Below are 23,652 nucleotides of genomic sequence, written 5' to 3' on the forward strand. Positions count from 1 at the left end.
GCCTGATTTCTTTCATTTCCTACTCTGTGAAGACGCAGACATTTTGCACAAAAATGGTATCAATGTTTCAATGTGTTTGGTTCCCAAATGTAGATAAAGCCAACTTCATTCTGAGTCGTTCCATTTTTAACATGATTTTAAAATAAATTTTATTAAAATCGCTGTTTTGATTGTAATGACTGATATTCTTCTCTTTATACACCTCATGGCTAAACTTAAAGGCCATCACAGACACACACAGACACACACACAGCTGAGTCACTTCTTGGTGTGCGGCGCCCTCTACAGACTACAGTGAGAAGTGAAAGTGGCATAAATGAAAATTTAATCAGTTGAAAACAATTACATCTCTCACAGGATGAAAACACTGGAAGGTTCCGGTCGGAGGCAGACGCGCACACACACTTAAGATCCGTATCTCACCAAGCCACAAACATAAAGCGACAGTCTCACTGCCATCTAAACACTAGTGCCTGCACCAGACATTCACAACTGGAGGGAGGAATTCAGTCACTGGTGAAATGCATGTTTCGCATTAATAACATTTGTCTTTTAAAGATTTAAATCAACTCAAACTGCCTCTGGATTCTGTCCGCTATAAAAGCATTTAACTTTCCAACATTATGTTCAGGTTGTGTTGTAGCATTACACAGAAAATGCAGTTTGAGACCACGTGGAGATTCGGGTCCAGCTGGATTTGCCTCGCTTGCTCTCTTACGCCTGCTCGGATTTTACGCAGCGTACGCATGAAAAGTGCATGGCAGCTTTTGGCGCTGCAGAGGGAGACGTGTGGAGGAGGTCTGGAAAGATTACCTCCATCATGATGTCATGACGGGCTCTGCATGGGCGCCAAAGGCCACAGGCGTGAGAGAACGTGTGTGTGTGTGTGTGTGTGTGGTGGGAGAGAAATGAAGCACCCCCCTAACACACACTGAAATGTTATTGATTCATACAGATGTTTCCTCAGTGAAAGCACTGGAATGGAGGTCACTTTTCCAGACTTTACACAGAAACAAATAACTTAATACAGCCGCTCTCACATCAGGAATTGGTCTTTTCCAAGACCGCTAACACAAATGTATAAAATCCGTGTCCTCCTTTGACTTCTGCCATTTGCATATTAAAGTGTAAAAGTTTGAAATGTTTTTCTGCACTGCTTGAAATGAGAGTTATCGACTCCATGGCAACCACAATCCACTATCCTGCAGAGACCTGTACCCCCCCCCACGCCTCCCCATGGCAACCAGAATTCCAAGGCACCGGACAGTACAAAAAAAAAAAAAGAGAAAGACATCCCAAATGTGAAGTTCAGCGTTATAAAACCTGTCTCTACGATGCCCGTCGCACGTTTCAGGCTCTTTGGTGCACATTTGAGATTTCCTCCTCCGTGACATCTTGCACCTCGTGTTCACAATTAACATCTGATGATCGGTTGCTATTTGTTTTAGATTTGTCCATTGTTTGTCTCACCAACCGACCGACCGACCGACCGACCAGCCAAAGTACTGGGTGTTTACTTTATGTAATTAATACTGCATGTTTTGGTTGAGCGGACTATAAACACAGGAGAGGCACAGGTCACCTGGAGTGCATCTCCACTGAGCTCAAAGTTTCATTTCACAGGCTGACTTGGGAGGAATCCAGACGTGAAAAAAAAGAAAAATCCCCCCCTATTTGTCTCTGAGGGTTCCTTCTTGCAGCGTCACGCCGCCTCGTCTCCCTCGCTCCAAACCTCTCCAGGCAGCATCAGCAGATCACTTCTTCTACGTATAAAAATAAATTAAAAACTCAATGTGGTCGATCTACAAAAAAAAAAAAAGACAAAAAAAAGACAATCCTGCTTGTTAACTGCATGAAGTGTACGCTGGCTCTAGTATGTCTATGCACAGAGTTGCTAGTGTGTGGAGTTGTTGGTGTGTCAGATGAAGGACCAGAGCTGGAATCTGTCAGCGGGGTTGCAGAGGGTGAGAGACGGATGCTCCTGACGGGCACTCAGGCACAAGTTCCACATCGGAATGTAGAATAACTGGTTCTGTATGAAAGAGAGGAGCGGCGATGATAATCCACACAAAACACAAATCATACCAAAGTGTCTGAACACACACTCGCATGCACACACACGCACGCACGCACGCACGCTCACCTCCTTTAGCTCCCATTTCTGATCCGCCGGCACAGCCGTGTTCCTGCCTTTGTACTGGCACTCCTGCAGCTTCACGCCGCCCTCCGCCCCGTCCAAACACAGCTCCTTCCCGATGTTGTGTCTGATCTCGTGATGGGTGGAATACTCAAAATACTGCAACGAAGCGGGAGGACAAGAAAATTAACACCGTTCATGCTTTAATCGATAAAAAGATAGGAAGCGGCGCCGTTGTCCAACTGACCTGGTTTCCTCCCAGGCCGTGGCACGGGTACATGATCAGCTTTTTCCCTCCCTCATTGTTCTCTCCGGCATCCAGGCACGAGTCTTTACCCACGTTTTTCACCTACAAGGAGGGAAGAAAGGGAAAGAGCGGGCGGTGAGAGGAAACAAAAAAAGAAAAAATAACATCCAGTGCAAGCTGTTCAAACAGCGCCGGTCCCTCGGGCGTTCTCACCGGTGTCAAATTGGAGCTGCTCACTGCCCTCTGGAGAGCCGAAGTGGAAACCCACAGCGGCTAGACGGGCCTGAGGTTTTTTTTTTTTTTTTTTTTTGTGAGAGGCGAGGCGGCTAAGCGTTGAGCGAGGGCCGCGTGCGATCTTACCGAGCCAAAGCTGAGTGGGTTGAGATCAGGCATGAAGGCTTCTGGATAGACGTTCTTCAAATACCAGGTGAAGTTCTTGCACTGCAGCTGCGCCCGGAGGTCCAAGCGTTTGGAGATGTCGCCAAAGGCCCTCTGTTGAGACAATGCCAGCCAGCCGTTAGCGCTTCCAAACCACCGACGGGGGCGGAGGCCAAAGCAAACGTCTTCACCGCCACTTTGGTTTGCAAAAAATTGGAAAATATCACTTTGAAATACACGTTTCCTACTGAACCCGGAATTGACCTTTTTTAACCGGTTAGTTATCGTAATTAGAACAATGACACAAATCTAAAGGACAGAACATTCCACACTACTCAACTTCGACCAGCTGCCATCATTACTTCAGCCTTCTGACGGCCGTGAACACATTCCAGCACTCGCACGTCTTTGTGGAGGAGATAAATGAATGCTAACGCCGACTCAGGAGTTCAGCCGCTCGTTTCCCCTTAAACAACAAGGTGCAGCACATTTGAGAGGCTCGGCTTGAATAATGGGAACACTTAATATAATGATGAGACGCCGCTCAGGGTGGTGAACGCCGGCTGAAGTGGATACCAAATCTGTGAGGTATGGCCCCGAGGGAAGCTGTTTATGGCTCCTAGGAGACCACGTGTTGAGAAACGCTGCGAACCCGTGTCATTTACCAGAGCTCACTTCCTTTAGGCCCCTTTCTCGCTGTGGGTTAACAGCTTTCAGCCCCTAATAGCCTCGAGCGGAGACTCCAGTCAATAACGTGGCTCTGGTTTCTAAGAATTCCTCTCGTTTGCACAGGTTTGGCGCTTTAAGTGTCAGAACGGAGCGCCACAGGTTCTTCTTCTTCTTGCTTCCTCCCCTGCAGGATGTGTTCCTACATGTGACCTAAGCGCTGATGGGATATAACTCAGAGACACGCGAGGGGGGGATTTGCTCAAACTTGTCTTAGGAGGGGGATAATGGGGGGTCTTTAAAACACAGGCTGTGTGACCGGGAGTGGGAGAGGTGAAGGATGACAAGGCAGAGGAGAAATCAATCAAACTGCGCGTTTTAAACGGCTCCCGTCTACGTACGTCTCGAGCAATCTGCCCGGCCTGCTGGTTTCGCCGGTAGAAGATCTCCTTGAAGTCATCCATCCAGACCTCGGCCAGTCGCACCTGGTTGCGGGCGATCACCTGCGTGCCCTTGGGGAAGGTATGGGGGCTCTTGGTGCGGAAGACGTGGCCCACGATGGAGCAAGGAATGATCTCCAGCTGTCCGCCGCACTGCCACACCTGCGGTTTACAGGTAAAGACGCGTAAAGGTGGGGCCGACACGCAGTCAACTGAATCGTCGGGGATACACAAAAGCGAGTTGTTGCTCTTACCCGGAACGACATCTCAATATTCTCTCCACCCCAGATTTCCATTTGCTCGTCGTAGCTTCCAACATGGTAGAAATAGTCTTTGGAGATGGAGAAGAGCCCACCGGCAAACGTGGGGGTCCTGTGGAAGAAGAAGAAGAAGAAGAAGAAGAAGAAGAAGAAGAAGAAGAAGAAGAAGAAGAAGAAGAAGAAGAAGAAGAAGAAGAAGAAGAAGAAGAAGAAGAAGAAGAAGAAGAAGAAGAAGAAGAAGAAGAAGAAGAAGAAGAAGAAGAAGAAGAAGAAGAAGAAGAAGAAGAAGAAGAAGAAGAAGAAGAAGAAGAAGAAGAAGAAGAAGAAGAAGAAGAAGAAGAAGAAGAAGAAGAAGAAGAAGAAGAAGAAGAAGAAGGACAAGATGAATAACAAAACTCCAAATGTATACGTTTCCATTCCAAGTCTCCTTACTTGATGGGGTACGTTTCATCTCGCCTCCTCTGCTTCTCGTGATCGGGTAAACCCTCCCAGCCAAACGACAGCCCCCAGTCAAAGTTGCCCCGGTTGTTCTGGCCGTAGGGGGACGGCTTCATGAACTCAAAGGTGTTGAGGTCTATGGTGGTGATATCAGGACTGACCACCACCGTGCTGTTCTCCGCTATCCGGGCCAGCAGAGGCTCCAGCCAGCCTTGGTAACACTCGCCTGTCAACACAACGGACGGATGAAATTACACAATGACTTCCCATAATTGGCCAATTTAGGATCGCGCGATGTCGGCGGTGGCTTAAGAAGGGCGTGCATTGTGTAAGGGAGCTGTGAGAAATGGGTGCGTCTGGGTGTGCGGTGTTGACTAACAGTGGGCATCCAGGAAGGTGAGTGTGTCACCCGTGGCCACGGAGGCGCCCAGCAGCCGGGCGGTGATGAGGCCTTTCCTCTCTCGCTGGCGGACCACCTGCACAATTTTCAAGCTTTTCAAATACTCGTCCAGCTCATCCTTCAACGTGTCTGAAAGCAGAGGACATCCATTACACACACACACACACACACATAGACACACACACACTATGAATGGGAAGCAGTGTACGGCACATTACAATGAAAGACAAGATGAAGTTACTTGAGGTTAAAGTTTGATGTGAGAAGAGATCAAATGACAAATCTAATCAGAAAACATGAGTGAATGTTGAAAATACTAAAGGCTTACAGGGGGAAATACACAAAACCTGCACAGTCGTCAGATTTTGTGTGTGCAGATTAGAGGAGGAAATCTCTCTGCCTTCCACCTTCAACATGAGAACTTTACACCCCACAAATCAAATCCTGCATCAACTCTGACTCATTTCTACACACACACACACTGATCCGTCTTTGCACAGCCTTTCCCAGCAGCCCCTCGCTTCCTGAGCTTTTTACCGTCCATGCTGGCGTCGTCCACCAGGATGATCTCCTTGAGGAGGATGGCCGGGGAGGTGTGCAGGACGCTGTAGACCGTCCTCAGCAGAGTGCTCCACGCCTCGTTGTGGAACACGATGATCACGCTGGTGGTGGGCAGGGGGGGGCAGCGTCTGAAGGTTTGCTCGATACATCTGCAGCAGGAGGGGAGCACAAAGATCTTAGTGTCCTTTAGAGCTCCTGAGTGGCACAATAGAGTAGTTATTACCTCTGTGGACCCTCCCCTGTGGGGTGTCCGTTTCAGCTCCGACAATGTGTGTGTGTGTGTGTGTGTGTGTGTGTGTGTGTGTGTGTGTGTGTGTGTGTGTGTGTGTGTGTGTGTGTGTGTGTGTGTGTGTGTGTGTGTGTGTGTGTGTGTGTACGGGCCTCTGTGAATCGTCAGCCATATCAGAGTGGGAGAATCTACTGGGACGCAGATACAGACTTCAATGATTAGCCAAACATAACTCTTCTTTTTTTCCTGAAGCGGCCGCATTAACTGGGCAGACGTGCTGAAACAATGTCTCCAGTCTGCACAATTAGCCCTGAGATTTTTCCCCTGGCGGAAGCGTGCAGGTTTGCATTAACGTGTCTATGTTGTAGGAGCGTCTGTGGTTTTGCAGTGTGTGTGACTTCAGCTTGGATTTTGGGCCAATAGAATAGAATAGAATAGAATAGAATAGCTTTTATTGTCATTGTATATGATAATACAACAAAATGCATTTGTGCTGTGCCTGAATCTTTGAACAGTAACAAATAACAGCAATAAACTATTCCCCATATGACATCACATGTCCCATTAGACATTACATGACATCATAGCTGAAGATGCCCAATGTGTCCCAATATTGCAATTGACTTTTGGGGTACTAATTTGTCTTTTTGATTTTGTTTAGCTCACTTATGGCCTTTACGCATGGAGTTGAAAGAAGTAAGTGGAGCATTTCATGTGGAGCCATAAGGCTGAATGTACAACCACTAGGTGGCGCAATGAGATGATGTTTCTCAAAATCAGACATTTAAGCATGAATTGGCCAAATATGGTGATTTTCTGACACACACCTGTACGGTTAAGAACTGTGTGTCGGCCAGACCAGTGCCTGATTCCCAGAACACCAAACACTTCCTTTTTATCTTTTCATTTTATTCTACATCGCAGGCGGGCCAGGACAGGGTTGTGTGTCTGTGGGGTTGTGTTGGGTTTCTGGGTGGGATGTCCTCTCTTTGTTTTTGCTTGTTCCTCTCTTCTCTCCTTCTCTTTACCACAGCCTATGATGCCACTTGTTCTAGCCTACATTGCTGTATGACATCATCCTGTAAAAACTGTATGTACCCTATGACATCATTGCAATTTTTATCTACTTGAATTCTACCTCAGGGTCTGCGTATAAAGTTTAACAACAACAATAGTAATAATAATACAACCTTCCTTCTTTCTCTCTCTCTCTCTCCTCTTCTCCCTCTTTCTGTATAAACAATGATCTCCAAAATCTCCTATGCGCAATGTCATGTAAAATGTTGGCTTCAATAAAAACAAATAGTAAACTAAAGAGCTCTGTGTGGCTTGTATTGCTCACTTGTTGTTGGCAGAGTCACACAGGTGTTGAGTGTTGGTGTGTGTGTGTGAGGCTGAAAGGTGTGCTGGTGTTGTGCTGAGGTGTGTTTTGCATATTCTGCTGCCCTCTTGTATGCAAATGAGGGTGGAGGGGAATATTACATCTCTCAGGATAATACAGGCCAGACATTTGTGAAAACTTGACTTGAAGCCGTTAAGCAAAAGCAGAAAGGTTTGAGCAGGTCACATACTCTGGAGGTCTGGTGTCGGGGCCCAGGTCTCTGCTGAGGGAGATGCGGTCGCTGGCGTACAGGTTGAAGCAGTGTTTCTCTTCCCCTCTCTCCTTCTCCTTCTGCTCCGTGGGGCTGAGGGAGTCAGTGTGGAAGGGTTTCCCAGCAGCTCCGGGGGCCAGCGGGTCCTGCGGCGGGCGCTTCAGTGCCGGCCTGAGCTCGTAGTGACCCTGCAGACAGCCCGACGCCCCGTCTGCACTATCCTGCTGACGGACGGGGGCTCGGATCTGCATCTTTGGCATCACTTCCCTGAAATTATTCACAGCTCCCATCACCATTCCCAGCATGGTATCCCGCTTCACCACCATCTCCTTCAGCCACGGGTCGTCCTGCGGGCTCTCCACCTCCCATTGTATGAAGAACACAAATGTGACAAAAACAAGGGCCACAATCACCAGCTTCAGCGGGTGCAGTCGCCTCCTGAACAGTCTGCGCAGAGCTGTCATTCTGCTGGAGAACACGCAGGCCACTTCAAAGCTGACTCTCTGCTGCAACACACAAATCAGTTTTTAATTATGATTACAAGCCACAAACAAAGAATGTGTAAACACGAACGCACCAGTAAATCCAAACTAAATACTTTCACAATGAGACATCACACGCATTATGTCGCAATATGTCATTTCTGTTCTTGATCATCTTATATTAGGTTTTATTGACTTGATTACTTACTTACTTGGTGATACCGTCGAACCGCTACCTCTAGTCTAGTGTGTAATCAAATGATCAAACCGCAGCAGAGGGTTCCGCTATTATAAAAGGTCACGTACCATGAATCGCAGCCCTATAAGTGACGGCAGAAGAGGCCCCACACTCCACTGCGCTCTGATCCGAAGGAGGACATCCTGCTTTCTCCCGACACGCTCCTGTTCGGATTCGCGAATTCCAAAGGAACTCCACAGATTTCCGTAGAGACGCAAATCTCTTCGGTCCACACTGTCACTCCGCCTTTCTCAAGTCGGCAGACACAAAACTTCCGTCTACTTGGAGCCAGGTGCGCTCCTCTCAGGTAGAGGGAGGAGACCTGCTGCTGCGCATGCGCACACGGGACCATTGCGTGTCACAAATCCATACCTGAGAGGAAGAGAAGAGCAGAGTTCAACCAAGAAAACGCTGAGGATCCTGTTTGTTATGAATTTTATTTTCATTGAACAAAAACAGATCAAAGCCGATTTAAAGATTTTTAGTTCACATATACGAACACAAAAGTCTTTCAAACTGCTCTTCAGTCATTCTTGAGTGCTTTTTAAAGATGCTGTTCTCCACTGAGTCCCTCTCATTCAATAAGAGCGCCGTTAATAGGATTTGTTCAACTAAGCATTGAGCGGGACAGTTGCCGGGATACAAATAAGAGAGGAACGCGCTTTGCCCCACACAGCACAACCGCATCCAATCAGCTTCCCACACACACGCCACATTTTTACACTTAAAAACCAAAAAAATCCGACCTGATCTTCAAAGTAATGAGCAAGAGCACTTAGTAAAAAAAAAAAAAAAAAAAAGAAGAAGAAGAAAATAACAGCTGAGCAGAGCAGCAGGAGACACTTAACGTGTTTTCGAAAGGATTCTTTAGCGGACAAATACAAGAATTAGGAATATTAAACACATCTGCGTTTGAAAGTCTGAAAACACTCACCGACTGGAGCTACGGTGCAGTTTGAGGACGTGAATGAGAGCAGGGGGGAGACGGTGTGGATGAAGCGTTAGAGACGTGGAGACCATGCGGAGGATCCGGCTCCGCTGCTGCCCACTTTGAGCTCTCTGTGCCTTTCACTTCCACTGTGACTCCAGGGTTTCCTCTCCATGGCTCTGCTCAGTGCTCACACTCTCTCTGTGTGTGTGTGTGTGTGTTCAAACGTGCTCTGTGTGTGCTGGACTTTAGCCCCAGCCTCCTCTGGAAGTGGCTGCAAATGTGGATGTTGTTTGCACGGATGAGTGTGTCTCCATGTCTGCAGTGTTTAACGTGGGGAAGAGACGAGCGATGAATCACATGGAGACAGTGAAGAAGTTTAATTAGAGAGGCGAATGTTTTACATGAATAATCACAACATGGTGAAGTAGAATGTGGATTGAAATTTAAAATAGGGGTGATATTCTTAAATCTTTCTTAACTTAGAAACATAATGCGTACTTTTCACAAAAAACATCTTTTTCTTCAGGATGGATACAAAACGATATCTATATACAATAATGACATGATAGAAGAGAGGGTTTTATTAAAAAATACAAAACAAGTGTACATTCTTTTCACGTTTTAAATATGTTCTTATTAATTAACATTTAAAAACAAAATAAACTCAATCTGAAATATAAAGACATTATATTGCATTACAGGTTTCCTTCTTTCTTGCTCAGTCTCTCTCTCTCTCTCACACACACACTCACACTCACACACACTGCTCTAAGATCTTAGGGCAGCACGGGCTTTGTCCAGGATGTCCTTTCTGATCCTTGGATAGTTGGGATGAGCGTCCAGCACCTGCAGACACACACACACAGAAAGATGATGTGTGACATGGAAATCCATCAAATCTCTCACACTTCCTCCCTCCTTCCAAAGCTTCTCACCTTATGACACACGTCTATGGCGTCAACGTGCCTCTTTGCTTTTAAATAGTTAAAAGCAAGCTTGTATCCTGAAATAGGAACACATCACATGTTAGATATTATTAATCCTCCTAATTGTTTTCATATTTCTGCACACGTGACTTCAGAGGATCGTACCAATAGTCGGGTTCGTTTGATTTCCATATTTCCAGGCCAGTTCATAGTTGAATGCTGCATCACGGAATGCCTGCTCTTTTTCCATTATGTAGCCCAGATACTCATACGCTTTACAGCATGACTGGAAGAAAAGAGCAAATATTATCACAACAAGCTTAAACACAAAACACCGTCTCTGCACCTTAAATACATACGGATCAGCACAACAGGGAGAAACGTGCAGCTTTGAATTGTGCTGCCATGTGAGCTGTAGAGCATCAGAGCAGCAGAGCAGCGGCTGACCTTGTTGTGTCGGAGGCACCTTTTCAGAAGATCCCCGGCCATGTCGTACTTCCCTGACTGGATGTAGATGTCTGCCAGGAGCAGCCAGCTCTTCTCAAACTCATCGGCGTCCACGATGCTCCAGTTCATCTTAGCTATGCGCTTCAGCTGGTTCCTGGCTCGGGGAGTTTGTTTGAGGATCATGTAAGCTGTTGCCATGGCGAGTAGAGCTGGCACGTGGTCTTTCTGGATTCAGCCAAAGGAACTCTGGTTAGACAATTATCCAAATACAGCAATACAGTTTATAAAGTTAAAGGGGGGGATCCACTGATTTTACACACGACATTCAGATCACTCTGGTACGATGCAGCACGAGGGCCAATGTGATATGATGATCACGGTGGCAAAAAGAAAGAGAACAGGAACAATGTTGCAATATTTGAGATAAAGTACTCCTTTTTTGAGAAGCAGAAGTGAACTGAACTTCCTTCACTCTGACACACACACACACACACACACACACACACACACACACACACACACACACACACACACACACACACACACACACACACACACACACACACACACACACACACACACACACACACCTCTCTCCTGTTTGCTCATAATACCCACAATTTCCACTATTTTCTCTAGATATTATGATTTTATCCTCTGTTTATTCTCACAATATTATGCTTTTATTCTTGAAATCTGTCTGCTAATATATGTTTTCCAGCAGTGGCCTTCCTGCGTCACTGTCTTCAGGTTTCACAGGTTGTGATCAGAAACAGATCTGTGGAAAGCTTCTCATGGATGTGCAAAAAAAAGGAAAGCAACATCACCTAGGTTACTTTGTGTTGACACTGAAGGCTGCGATGTTCAAACCCAAACTAAGTTGCACATTAAGGCAGGTTCTGCTCGCTGCCGTTGTTGCTGAAGCGTGGGATGTGAACTCACGTGCGTCCTCTGGAGTTTACTTACCTCCGTGTTTGCGATCTCAGTGAAAACAGCCAGGGCTTTCTCCACGTTGGCTTTCTGTTTAGTAGGCAGAAAGCAGTAGTTCTCCAAGATGCGACGCTGCATATGTCCACCTGGTGTCTGAGGCTTTAACTCTTTCAGCAGCTTCTCAGCCGTTCTCACCGCCAGCTGCTCCGACTCCTGCTTCTCTGTGGAGTTCCTGATCGGAGACAAACACGACGCACCTAGGCATTACAAAACATTTCCTATACTGCTACTATACATAAGACGCATCTCACGTCCACTCACCCAATGTCCCCATCTAAATTCTCAAACACCTCTCCTCCCATGGTGTCATTGTCTGGATTGAGGCAGATCTCTATCATGTTGTACACAGCGTTTTGGCCCCAGACGTTGTCTTTGCGTGCCTTGTTAAAGTGACGCAGAGCATCGTTGGGTTCCCCCGTGTACCTGAGATGGAAGCACAAGTTGAATCTGATAATAAATACTAACCTGAACTTGAAACAGATGTCAGCACAATCTTGAGGAATCAGGTTTACCAAAGATGAAGTCCTTTGCAGTAGTTGAACCCCGGGTCAAACTTGGCCCTGGGACAATGTTTCTCTGCCATTTCGAGGAATCTGGGAACTTCTTCCAACTTCCCCGCCCTCCTCAACAAGTCAATAAGACGTGACAGGGTTGGGTAGTTGTCTGAAAACAACAGATGGGAGGTATTATACTTTCCACATTTACATTCACAGCACATTTCTTTGGATTTTCTGTGGGAAGGTAGCAGACGGTATTAACGTCTTGAAAGCAACGTGGCCCGGTTTGCACCTGGTTTGCGCTCCAGGAGTTGTTGGAAGTGGAACACAGCCTGCTCATAGTCTTGCTTTCTGAACATCAAGTCAGCCATCATCTACAGACAAACACACGGAAAGGAATCAGCTCCACAAAAATCACTTCCAGTAAGACGACGTTTCCCCTTAAAGTCCGACGGCACAAACCAGCGTTGCATCTTCGTTAAATTGGTCGTTCTTCAGAATGATGCTGCATTGGTCCTGGCAGGCGTCCACCTCGTCTAGTGTCAGGTACACACGGGCCAACTCCAACATCACCTAGAGACAGAGGGGGGCATTCATGTGAAGAAAAGGTTGTTACGACACTCTTAACACAATAATGTACGGTGGCACGTCAGTCTCTGTTTGTATTCTGTGTCATGTGCTTGACTCCCAAGTTAAGCTACGCTGTTTTTAGTCAGGTTGGACCGTTTATCTAAATAAATGACCAAGGAGTGAAATTGTAAAAACACAGGGATGAGGCCAGGATGTGTCAGCCACAGCTGCAGCGAGCACACACACAGGACGTTTTGATTGGGCCACACTGACCTTGCGATCGCTCTCACAATACACAAGAGCTTCTTTGTAGAACTTGACTGCTCTCTCGTAGCCGCGGTGACTTGTGTAGTGTTTAGCGATCTCGGCGCAGATCTCGGCGGCGAGCTGCTTCTGCATGGGGATGGCGTCGGGCTGCTCCATCTGCACCCGCTTCAGCACCTTGGCCTGCACGTCCCGGGCCTACGCACAGCAGCACGCCGCAGTTATTTAGGAATAGTGTAATCAAAGCCCCCGTTGAGGAGTGGCGGGAAATAACCCTGCAATGTTTTTCACACAGAAATTGTGAACAGATGAGTGGAAGAAACTGGAAGCACTTACTTTCTGGAGCGAAAGTAAAGCTTCTTCGTTTTTCTCGACCTTATTTTGGACTTTGGCCAGAAGGACCAGATAACGGCAGTCGTCTGTGAGTGCTGGCAGTTCGTTCACTGTCAAGAGAAATCAGAAAATAAAGCACGGGACAAATGGATGATTTGCATAAACGTGCAGAGAAACCGTCATCATCATCACTCAGTTTCTGGATTCTGTTACTGTTGTTATTATGTATTTTTAGTATTACTGTATTGCCAAAGATGAAGTCAGGAAGCCACGGCAAAATTTACTTGGGAGATCAACGAGCTAGAAAGCGCCACGGTACCGGGTTCATGGGCCAACGCGTCCTGCAGGACTCTCTCACAGCGCTCGTGCTGCTTCATCTTCATCAGCAGCTCAGCCAGGTCGTAGCGCAGGAAGTTCTGCTGCCCGGTCTTCAGGGCAGCTTCGTAGTAATTGATGGCCTGTGTGTAACAGCCGCAAGTCCATGTGAGCGCTTGTTTGAGTGTAAGTCACGTCGCTCTTGCACAAGCGTCGGACACAAACCTTGACGTAGTTGTGAGTCTTGACGAGGGCTTTTCCGATCTTGCTGGCCAAGGCTCCATCTTTGGGGGTTTTCTTAAGAGCGTGCTCGTAAACCTCAATGGCTTTCTCCGGCTACGGATAAACACATGTTACGGTAAACAGCAAGTGCTCTGGTTTCCTGCGTATGAAGATGATGTCATCGTTGTTGATGAATTGGTTTTGTAAATATTATTCTGGCAAATCCATTTGATCATTTACACACACAATCATCTTATCACTTTATAAAGCTGCTGCATGATTCAAACAACATCCGCCCCGGGACATTAAGAACTAATCTCCCGTCTTAAGTGTCTCTTAAGAATCCCTGTGTTCCCACTTACTTCCTGAATGTTCATGTAAGCGTCACCAAGTAAGAGATACGTGTGAGGACTGGGCAGCTTCTCCACAAGTTCCCTGAGAAGACAAAGATACATTGATCCTTTTAGAGACAGGGGCAGACGAGTATCAGTACAGCTGAATTACACCTTTCATGTAATTAACTGCATCACTTAAGGCGTTATTGATCACAAGAAACATTTATTATGCATTAGGTTTCAAACTAATCATAATATCAGCCCTAATGTTCAGTAGAAACCCAGGATGTGCTTTTTCCTCCGGTGGAGCCAAAGTTTCTGCTGCCCACCTGTAGCAGCTCGCGTAGAGTCGTTTCTCTTTCCGGTGGTTCAGATAGATATCCGCCATTTTCTCTTTGGCCTGGATGTAGTAGGGCTGTTCGGGGGTGATGTTTCGGAGCATGCTCAGTGCCAGCTCCGGGTCGCCGCGCATCAGGGCCAGGTCGGCGTTGGCAATAGTGACGCGGAGCTCCTCAGGCGTGCCCGAGAACTCGTTGATGGCGTCCTGCATCACCTTGGCGGCTTCATGCTGGAATGTTAAATCCATATGTTAACAAAATGATGCAGGTTTTCTTTCAAGGCCAGATATACGCTGACACGTGACTTTACCTGGTCTCCGTTGAGCCACAGGGCCTCAGCTAACTCCAAGAAGACAGAGACGCAGTCGGCAGGGCTCAGCTCTATCTTCTTGCTCTTGGACTTGAGTGAGGCTCCCATCTTGTGGACCCCTGGGAGGCTCATGGCCATCTGCAGAGTCTGAATGGCCCCGGACAGCTCGCCCATTTTCTTCTGGGCCTGAGCTTTGATCAGGTGGTATATGGGGTGCTCTCGAATCTGGAACGGACAAGTCATGATCTAGTAGGTCACAGCACTTATGAGTCCAACCTCAACCAGTTCAGCTCCTGTGGTCTCTGTATGAACCTGACCCAAACTCACACAGCTATATTATTTAATGAGCCCCCCACAAAAAAGCTCTTAGCTCAGCACATTTATTGTCACTATGTGGCCAAAATCCTCCTGTATAAGTTAATATACCTGAACCTTGTTAATTGATTTTGATGAGTGTGTGTCCATTTGCTGAGTTAATGTACCTGAGGGAGGGTTGTGTGGATACATGCACACTTTAAACTCAACGGAGCATTTCATGTATTGTGAGTCCGGGCAGAAAAATACAAACGCACAGAAATCCAACACAATGAATCTCACCTCAAAGTTTTCACTGAGGCAGTCTTCAAGCGACTGGGAGCACAACCTGAAGTTCCCCTGCAGCAGGTGGATCTGAGCCATCAGCAGATGAGCGTCGGCATGAGAGGAAGACTGTGCCAGGCAGTGATGAAGGCCACTCTGAGCCGCTTCGATATCACCTGAGCCGGGACGGAGGAAGAAGCAAACCAGTTACAAAAAAATAAAAAAGTAAGAGAAGGTATTTGTGGTATGTAGATAAGAAGTGTAAGAAGTGTTTTAATGCTCACCAGACAGGAATCTGACTTTGGCGAGCAGGAAGACCCCCTGAAGGAGACCTGGCACAGTCTTGACCACCGTGTCCAACAGAGAGGCACAGTGGTGGAGCAGAGGAGCGGGGGGCTGGCCCGGGCCCGGGGGCTACAACACACACACACACACACACACACACACACACACACACACACACACACACACACACACACACACACACACACACACACACACACACACACACACACACACACACACACACACACACACACACACACAGAGCTGACTCACTCTTTAATGGAGGAGTGGGATAAGTATTCACCCAACATCCCTTATCATGTCCAGCACACACAGTACAGTGTGTGAGACATTACTAGGACATTAAACGTTGTGTACCTTAGCGGGACACAGTGCTAGATACACTTTAACGATCTCCAACAGGAAGTCAGGGTTGAGCTTCTCAAAGTACTCCACTCCCAGAGGCAAACCCTGCAGTGCCGAGAAGTGTGTGTCCACGGCGTCGTTCAGCAGGTTGGCCACCTCCTCCTGGGGCCGCCGCTTCTTCATCGCCAGCACGGCCCGCAGGTACAGGAGCTCCTAAAAGGGCGAGAGAGAGGAGATGTGTTTAATGCAGGGGGGAAAGGGGAGAGATCTGAAAAGCAGGCACATTTATATAAGTAAAGGACATTACCCCAGATTTTCCAATAGATTGTTGGATCTCTGTGAGAAATTCCAACTGTTGCTCAGCATCTTCAAGGTGGCTTTCAATCAGCTGGCAATGAATGATGCCTACAAGAAATCACAAAGGACAGAAAGAGTGTGTGGATATGGAGTGTCATGTAGAAGGTTTTATAGTGATTGTAACATGTTCATGTACCTATCAAAGCTGAAACACTCGTCTCATCCAGAGTCATGGCGGTCTTGTACCACTTCATGGCCTCCTTGATTCTGCACTGAAGCACCATCTGGTGGCCCAACTCAGTGGCCAGGTCAGAGTCCCCTGATGCTACAGAAAAGGCTTTCTCCACCATTCTGTGGGTTTGCTCGATCACCTTCTCATTCCGTCCACACTGGGGGGGAAGAGAGACGTGTGTGAAAAGTTGAGAACCTCTCCGATATGAAGAAGCTTACAAGCACAGCGTTAAGAATGTAGAAATAGAAGTGGAAGTCATCTTACAACACGAGTGAAGGCAAGAGACATCCTGTAGAAAAGCTCGGGACTGCGAGGTTCCAGCATGTCCAAGCTGCTGATGAGGTTGGAAAGCTGCTTTACTGACTAACAAACAAAAACAATCACCTGTCAATCATAGCATTTTATTCTTCTTCTGCTGAAAGTATGCATTGAAGTTGTGTGCAGTGTGAACTTTACCTCAGTAACGTCTCCGTCTCTACATAAGGAATGCAGAACCAGCATCCTGAGAGCCTCTGGGTTATTCTTATCCCTTTGTAAGAGCCTGAAACATGACACAAAGTCCACTGAATGAACTGGATCTCATACCAGGTTGGATTGATAGTGATATACTACACTTCAGGGGTACTAGATTAAGTTCAGAGACAAATAAGATTAAAAGGAACACACTCCATTATCTACTCAGCTGGTCAAGGGCAGCAGAGGGTTACAGCACACGGCTCCCGACGCCCAACATCCCAGTGAGGGTCTGGCTCAAACCTGCGTGATCCCTCGTTCTCCTCTCCAACAAGAAGGATGTGTGTTCCTACTGAGTATGATTTGAAATAAAACCTCCTGTCAATCACCTCACTGCTGCGTCTGTGGTCTGCTCCCAGTCCTGGAGGCTCAGCAACAGCTTCATCTTCTTGATGAGGGCGGGCAAGAATCCAGGGAAACTAACGATGACCTGGTTAACCAGCTCCAGCGCTCCAGAGTAGTTCTGACGATACTCACAGTATTGTGCCTTGGACCGAGAAAATACCAATGATTGTGGAAAGCCTGACATTAAATCTGAGTGTAAACAACAACTTTAAATGCAGCATACTACAGATATTGAATGTATTTGTACTGAAACACAACAAATACCACAAAAAGCATAGGGCATTATATGAAATAATGAAACCATACTACTACTAAATACACCAAACTCTTATTCTGTGGTTATGAAACACTAATCAGAATGGATCTGTGTTTCCCATCTTACCTTTCCCATTAGGGCAAAAATATCCGCTTTCTCTTTCAGCCCCTCATCAAAGTATTTTCCAGCCTTTTTGGCGTACGCGTCTTTCCCAGATGTCAGGTCGATCCAGGCTTTCAGGATTATGCCCTGAGTGACACACATCACACATCACACACACAGCCACCTGATCATGGCTGGCTCATCATGCCAGACACACGCCTGGGCTTTGAAAATGCAAAACAACACAGATAAGTCCCTCACCTCTCGAGAGCCACTGGAGAGTTTGATCATTCTGTCTGTGTACTCTCTGGCTTTATCGTTGCGACCTAAAAGCCACAGGAACACCCCGGCGTGATAAAGAGCTTTGGGAGAAGCACTTTTACGATCTTCTTTGACTTTAGCGTCGAGTTCCTGCACGATTTCCCGATCTGTCAACACAGAGGCAATCAGAGAATCTCTAATAGAGGTGAAGAGCCTTTCAAAATGTCCGTGCATGAAGAACATCTTGATAGTTTACCTGGATTTGGTCTTTTTCTCTCAGCATAGACGAGAGCCATCAGGGTGCAGAGAGACAAATCTCCACTGTCTCTTATTGAGTCCAACTCTACTATGGCTTCTTGGATTTTATCTTTAGCAAACAAGGACACAAACACAGGTTAAGACACGCTTGCCTATTTGGATGTAGCTTGTTTTAAAGTATTAATGTCCTTACCTTGCATTAAGTTGCCATACGCGTGGAAAAAGCTGTAGATTGGAAGGTTGCCGAATTTCCTCTGAGCTCCTGCTGCAGTGTTTACAGCATGATTGTAATACTTTTCGTAGCAGTAGTACCTGATCAAACTCTGAGGGAAAAACACGGACAAGACACTGTTTATGACTTTATGATTGGATATAAACCATTAGAGAATAACTAGGTAGTTGTGTAGATGGGTGACATATTAAACAGACGACAATATGTTCATTATACCGCTCTACATTATTCATTTAACTTATTATCTTACTGAACTAATGCGATTTAGTCTGGATTTCCAGGTCCTCCGGTACACTTAAGTAAACAGTAAACTAGAAACGTTAGCCTACCAACGCTGTCTCTTCGTCCTCCATGTTGTCAAAAGACGCTTTTAGCTGTTGACACTACTGGTGTAAAACTGACTGCTTTGCTGTTTTGTTCCCACTTAATGTCGAACTATTCAATTGAACCCGCGTTTGTTATTGGCTACAGCTAACAGGACTCGACAGATAACGCTGCAGTTGTCTATCGCCATTTTGCACAAACTCTTGAGCGTTGCCTGGTGATATGGTGTAACGTATCAAAGAGTGACCATGTCAACTGGTGACTATCCCTGAAAGCGCAGTGGTTGCTTGTGTTCATAAGAGACCGCGTAGCTGTCCCCGCATATGCCTTTTGAAAAATAAATACTGTTAAATTCTATCATAAAACGGGGTATCAGATTTACTGTAAGTGTCACCAAATGCACACCTAGCTACATTCACTTTTGTTTTTAATCCAAATAGAGGAAGTCATTCGACGAAATGCGAATGAGTGCTGTGACACGGTTTTGGCTCCAAACGATGCATGGGTGGCGTTGAACTTTCATAGAAATTGCACAACAAAAAGGCATTTCCGAGGACAGCTAAATTATTTCTCATCGCGTATTCGCTGTCAAGTCACGATTTAACACGGTCATCAGTTAATCCACTACACCAATAACGAACTATTTTTTTCCATCCTTTTTCTTCTTCTTCAGGGTGATTGGCATTCAAAATATCCCCCCGATCCTCAAAAAAGTAGTTATTATAAATATATGCATTTAATTATTAAGATCTTGCTCAGGTCGTTTTTCTGAGAGTCATTTCCCCATTGCATCTCCAGGTGGCACAGTAATCCTTTGACAAAAGTACTACTACTACTACTACTACTACTACTACTACTAATAATAATAATAATAATAATAATAATAATAATAATAATAATAATTATAATAATAATAATAATAATACCTTATATGATATTTTAGTAAGCAGACAGACACATTGTAAATAATATACACAGCAAATCGATTAAGCAAAGTTAATTCAGTGTTGTTTGTGTATTCCTCCTGCTATTACATCATAAAGGGTGGCAGGTTGAGCCTCATTCCGAGAAAATCACTCCATGTGCAAATGAGGTTAGCCTACTTTGAATGTATGGAAATGATGCGAGCCAGCTCAGCGGGTATACGCTTCAAAGAGGCTGGATTAATGTGTGCAGCAGTGTTGGACCTGTACATTGTAACACCAGTTTGACTTCAATATGTATAAAAGAATCACAAGGGTTTGTTCAGCTGATTCCAAACACAACTTTGCACAAACTCTCACTTCCTTTAGCTTTATTCATCATGTGCTTGTGCTGCGGAAACATATTTCCATCCATCCAATGATGTCTGCTGGACCAGTGTTATATAACACGACGCATCAATATGTATATGAACTCTGAAGTCTACAGTGCAGAGCAGCTTTGAGCCTATGGCAGGGTCGGCCATTGTCCAGCATGGATGCAACTGTTCCAAGAGAGACCTTTCCATGCCTTGTCAGATACTATTTAGCACAAAGTCTGGCACATAATCATTACTCTCTGCAGCAAACATCAATGGAAGCGTAAATCAGGTTGGTATTGAGCTCTGAGCATGTGTGGCAATGGGCAACGTCTGTGCGCTGTATCACACACTTCAGCTCCAAATTTATTTGAACCTATATTGATGGCAGTTAATTCATCTAAATCAATCCAAATGGTAAATCAGCTCATGACTGTAATCCAAAGAATTTAACTCTCATTAATTCATTAGTTGACGGGATGACACAATCAATAATGAGAGCTGGCTATATTTCGAAGTCACACATACATGATAGATCACAGAGGTGTTGTACTTAGCACAGAGCAATAAATACTGCATGTGTTGTTGCACTCACAAAGAAGGCATCTGAAAACCTATTAGAGGAAAGACTGTGGAATATGTACCCTCTGGGATATACTGCTGTAGCATTCTAATGGCTGGATCCATTGTGGTTTCTACAGACTTGTATTGATCAAAGCGTCAAGTTCAATAATACAAGCAGCTCACTTGCTGATGTGCGTCTTTATTTCTTTTTCCACATGTATTGCAGAAAAATATTTCAATTTGATGGCTTTACACTTTAATACCCAGATGACATGTCTGCGATAATGTACTCTTGAATCTGAGATTTGTCTGTGGCTAATGTCTGTGTTGCTTCTTTGCAAAGTAAACTGTTGTACTATCCAATGTCTTATGGAACATCTATAGAAAATACTGATTAATCTGTGAACTCATCAGTTCAAAGGAGTTTATGTTTGACAATTTTTGCTTTCCTCGCCTGAGAATTGCATGCACTTGAAATTGTGTGTGTGTCTGTCTGTCTATTAACACACTGGGAAGGTAAAAGGGAACTCACCACGATCTAATCTAATGGGATACTCTTCCCATCCATCTGCAGCAAATAAAATTACTGTTATGGATGGCATTCTCAGATTTCTGTATGAATTGTTTTTTTCTCACTACACCGCCTGAATACCAGTGGCAGGAGTCTGGGCCACCAAAGGAGAAACATTTCTGACATATATCACGTTTACATATTGCTGCCCAGCTTTGGAAGATGCATGGGAAGGAGAGGAGAGGGGAAGGCGGAGCGACTTCTGACCCTACAACCTGTTACTGGGATGCAGTCATCGGTGGAGCTTGATGTCATGTTGCTGGGCAACTGGCAATAAGAATTTGCAGAATCATTCTTGATTTACTGCTCGTTAAAATCTGTATCCCCACCTGTTGCCACCACTGGGTCTGTGTAAAGGGCTGTATTTCATTGTGGAGTTGCCCTCATTACATCAGCAGGCGAAAAATGCATTTCGCAGAATGCATTTTTTTGGTCATTTTCAGATAAACAATTTAATTGAGTTAGAATATCGTGAGCACATGCTAGGAAGCAGGAAGCGCAATCCTTCTACTTGCGCCTGTCAGGAAAACAACACGTGAGCCATAAAATACTGTGAGTGGGTCTGATAATCACATCATCACTGTGAGACAAAATGGCAGGAATAATCAGCACTTTGCCATCAGTCTCTTGTTTACTGCCCTCAAGATTCAGCAGCCACACTAGGTAAAAGCGATGCTGGACTGTGATGAATGTTTCGATTGTTATTAATAATTGATAAAAATGTTCCACCCACTTAAGATGGTAATAGCTTCTGGCAGGAGCCACAAAGTACACTCAGAAAACAGATTATTGCCTCTTTTAGAGATGTTTGCTGATAGACACTCCAGATAATTAGAAATATTCCAAACCAGTGCATGTTTCCCATTCTAAAGCACACTTCTTGGCTAATATTGGCCTCAAAATAATGTCAAACCAATGTAGTTCAGAAATGTCTTCACACCAGGCGTTGACAATTCTGCTACATACAGTATTGTCATTCAAGATAACTAGCTTTAAGTCATGCAGTCATAAGTGCTTTCAATATCCCAAGAGATTTGGGAGTGAGAGATCAATATCTGTTGAAGCATTTACAGTGTGAGTGCTCATTACAGCTGGCTGGACACAGATTTTCAACTTTTTCAAGTTCTGAGATGACACTAATGCAGATTGTGGTTTGATAGTGATCAGAATTGTAAAAGTCATAAAGCTTATAACTGTAAACCCTGATGCTTAATGCCTTGACAATTATCAGTGTGGTTAGCATTGTGGAACCATGTGAAATCCTCTTCCTCATGCTTAAAGCCACCACAGAGAGAATGATACGTACATGAAGATCCGATCATGATTCATTGTTTGACTAAAGACAAAGGGATGTAGAAGGAGGATGCTGGCTTGTAAATATCAATTAGATAAATATTGTTAAAATTAATTACAAAATAAGAACAAATGTTTCAGGGGTCTGCTGTCATTGTGAAGGTACGCTCTCATGTCCAAAGTGAATTAGAAGATTCACAATCATTGCACATCCCACACAGAAGCTTTTGAAATGTCTAATTAAACCATTTCCTGTTCTCCTACATTGGTTTGGTGAGCAGCAACACGTCAAGACATTGGGGTTTTCTTAAGCTGAGAGAGTTTAGCTGTGATGGTGTTTGCTTATTCTCACCAAGAAATGACCACAGAAGTAAACAATCTTGAGCCATTGAGCCATGTTGTGGCGACCACATGTGCTGCTGTTCATTAGCAGAGAGTAAAGAAGGGCTTTTGAGTAAAGAGGGTGGTGATTGGTTGATGCTTCGTAGGCAGATATTGGAAGAAAGGTCAGAGAGACTGGGAGCTGACAAGTAGGACATTCTGCTGAATTCTGCACAATTCCGTATCTGGGAGACTCATCTCACCAGGGGTTAATCTTCCCTGATATTATGCAGAAGATGTTAGTGAGGCACGCCGCGATCTGTGCTGGGATCAAGGAAACATAAGGCAGGAAGGATAAGTAGAGCTGAGAATCATCAGTCGGTAGAATCTCACACATACACACACACTCACACACACTGACAGATGTATGTCCTTTGTAAACATTTGTTTCACTTGTGTTGTGTTCGTGTATCATTTGACTGAGAATACAGCTGCCCTATGAGTGACAAAACATATTTCCATCCACAAGTCATGAAACCAAAATCAAATTCCGATGCAAAAACATGCAAATATCACATACAGAAACAAATCACTTGATTTGTGCCTCTCAAGATAAAAAGAATCAGACTGGTAACAATTAAATGTAACATTTATATAATTAGTTTTTACTGCAATTTATATAACAGCTTTCAGGGCAGTGATATAGACTGTAAGTGTTTATTAGAATACCATGTTATATACATTTTTCAACAGGCATGCTGAAAATAAATGAATGTTTTAGGCATATTTGAGGTACACATCATCTTTATTCTTTTGGCTTTTCAGTGAAATGGGTTATAGCAGTGTGTGACATGCAGTTAGTTTATACACTACAAGCATTATGCATATGAATGATGGGAGCTGCTAAATTCTAAGTAATCAAAACATTCTTTGTTTATGTATAAAGCATAAGTACATGTATTGAACATGTTAATTACATGCTAAATATACTTACGTAAATGGAATTATACATCATGACTACGAAACAA

The 23,652-nt window shown here is 45.0% G+C and overlaps 2 protein-coding genes across 4 annotated transcripts; both read right to left on the reverse strand.

Moving 5' to 3' along the window:
• Positions 1–308: 308 nt before the first annotated feature.
• On the reverse strand, positions 309–9,189 carry galnt3 (UDP-N-acetyl-alpha-D-galactosamine:polypeptide N-acetylgalactosaminyltransferase 3 (GalNAc-T3)). 3 transcript variants are annotated; one of them, XM_076170068.1, is made up of 12 exons: positions 9,003–9,189; positions 8,137–8,440; positions 7,328–7,851; positions 5,504–5,676; positions 4,946–5,095; positions 4,561–4,792; positions 4,123–4,240; positions 3,830–4,030; positions 2,745–2,876; positions 2,385–2,486; positions 2,144–2,296; positions 309–2,032 (listed from the first exon to the last, which is right to left on the reverse strand). In XM_076170068.1, the coding sequence occupies exons 2-12, from the start codon at positions 8,137–8,139 to the stop codon at positions 1,919–1,921; spliced, it is 1,902 nt and encodes a 633-aa protein (XP_076026183.1). In that variant the 5' UTR covers positions 8,140–8,440; positions 9,003–9,189; the 3' UTR covers positions 309–1,918. The 3 variants fall into 3 exon arrangements, with proteins under 3 accessions (XP_076026183.1, XP_076026182.1, XP_076026186.1); XM_076170067.1 differs by having other exon boundaries at positions 7,328–7,854; XM_076170071.1 differs by lacking the exons at positions 8,137–8,440; positions 9,003–9,189 and having other exon boundaries at positions 7,328–7,615; positions 7,762–7,851.
• A 184-nt stretch (positions 9,190–9,373) lies between these two features.
• Positions 9,374–18,795, reverse strand: ttc21b (tetratricopeptide repeat domain 21B). Its single transcript, XM_076169915.1, has 29 exons — positions 18,602–18,795; positions 18,234–18,363; positions 18,039–18,149; positions 17,783–17,949; positions 17,546–17,668; positions 17,148–17,305; positions 16,762–16,846; positions 16,570–16,668; positions 16,270–16,462; positions 16,084–16,181; positions 15,789–15,989; positions 15,410–15,539; positions 15,144–15,301; positions 14,547–14,771; positions 14,228–14,466; positions 13,926–13,998; positions 13,567–13,677; positions 13,346–13,484; positions 13,030–13,136; positions 12,703–12,891; positions 12,322–12,432; positions 12,152–12,233; positions 11,875–12,025; positions 11,624–11,785; positions 11,339–11,534; positions 10,373–10,597; positions 10,091–10,211; positions 9,935–10,002; positions 9,374–9,845 (listed from the first exon to the last, which is right to left on the reverse strand). Exons 1-29 carry the CDS (start codon positions 18,623–18,625, stop codon positions 9,768–9,770), a joined length of 3,954 nt encoding a protein of 1,317 aa, XP_076026030.1. The 5' UTR covers positions 18,626–18,795; the 3' UTR covers positions 9,374–9,767.
• Positions 18,796–23,652: the final 4,857 nt, after the last annotated feature.

Source organism: Genypterus blacodes, unplaced genomic scaffold (assembly GCF_046128005.1).
Source record: "Genypterus blacodes isolate CSIRO-AG114 ecotype Tasmania unplaced genomic scaffold, CSIRO-AGI_Gbla_v1 ptg000214l_1, whole genome shotgun sequence".
Classification (NCBI taxonomy): Eukaryota; Metazoa; Chordata; class Actinopteri; order Ophidiiformes; family Ophidiidae; genus Genypterus; species Genypterus blacodes.

Bases quoted from the DNA above. Each gene is read 5' to 3' on its own strand.
- ttc21b (XM_076169915.1), bottom strand. From the start codon at position 18,625: ATGGAGGACGAAGAGACAGCGTTG. The intron at 16,847-17,147 runs GTGATTGACAGG...GTCATGTTTCAG, and splicing joins ACCACAGACGCAGCAGTGAG to GCTCTTACAAAGGGATAAGA. The intron at 12,433-12,702 runs GTCAGTGTGGCC...CTCTGTCTCTAG, and splicing joins ATTGTGAGAGCGATCGCAAG to GTGATGTTGGAGTTGGCCCG.
- galnt3 (XM_076170067.1), bottom strand. The intron at 5,677-7,327 runs GTATGTGACCTG...CTCCTGCTGCAG, and splicing joins CCCGACACCAGACCTCCAGA to ATGTATCGAGCAAACCTTCA. The intron at 4,241-4,560 runs GTAAGGAGACTT...CTTCTTCCACAG, and splicing joins GATGAAACGTACCCCATCAA to GACCCCCACGTTTGCCGGTG.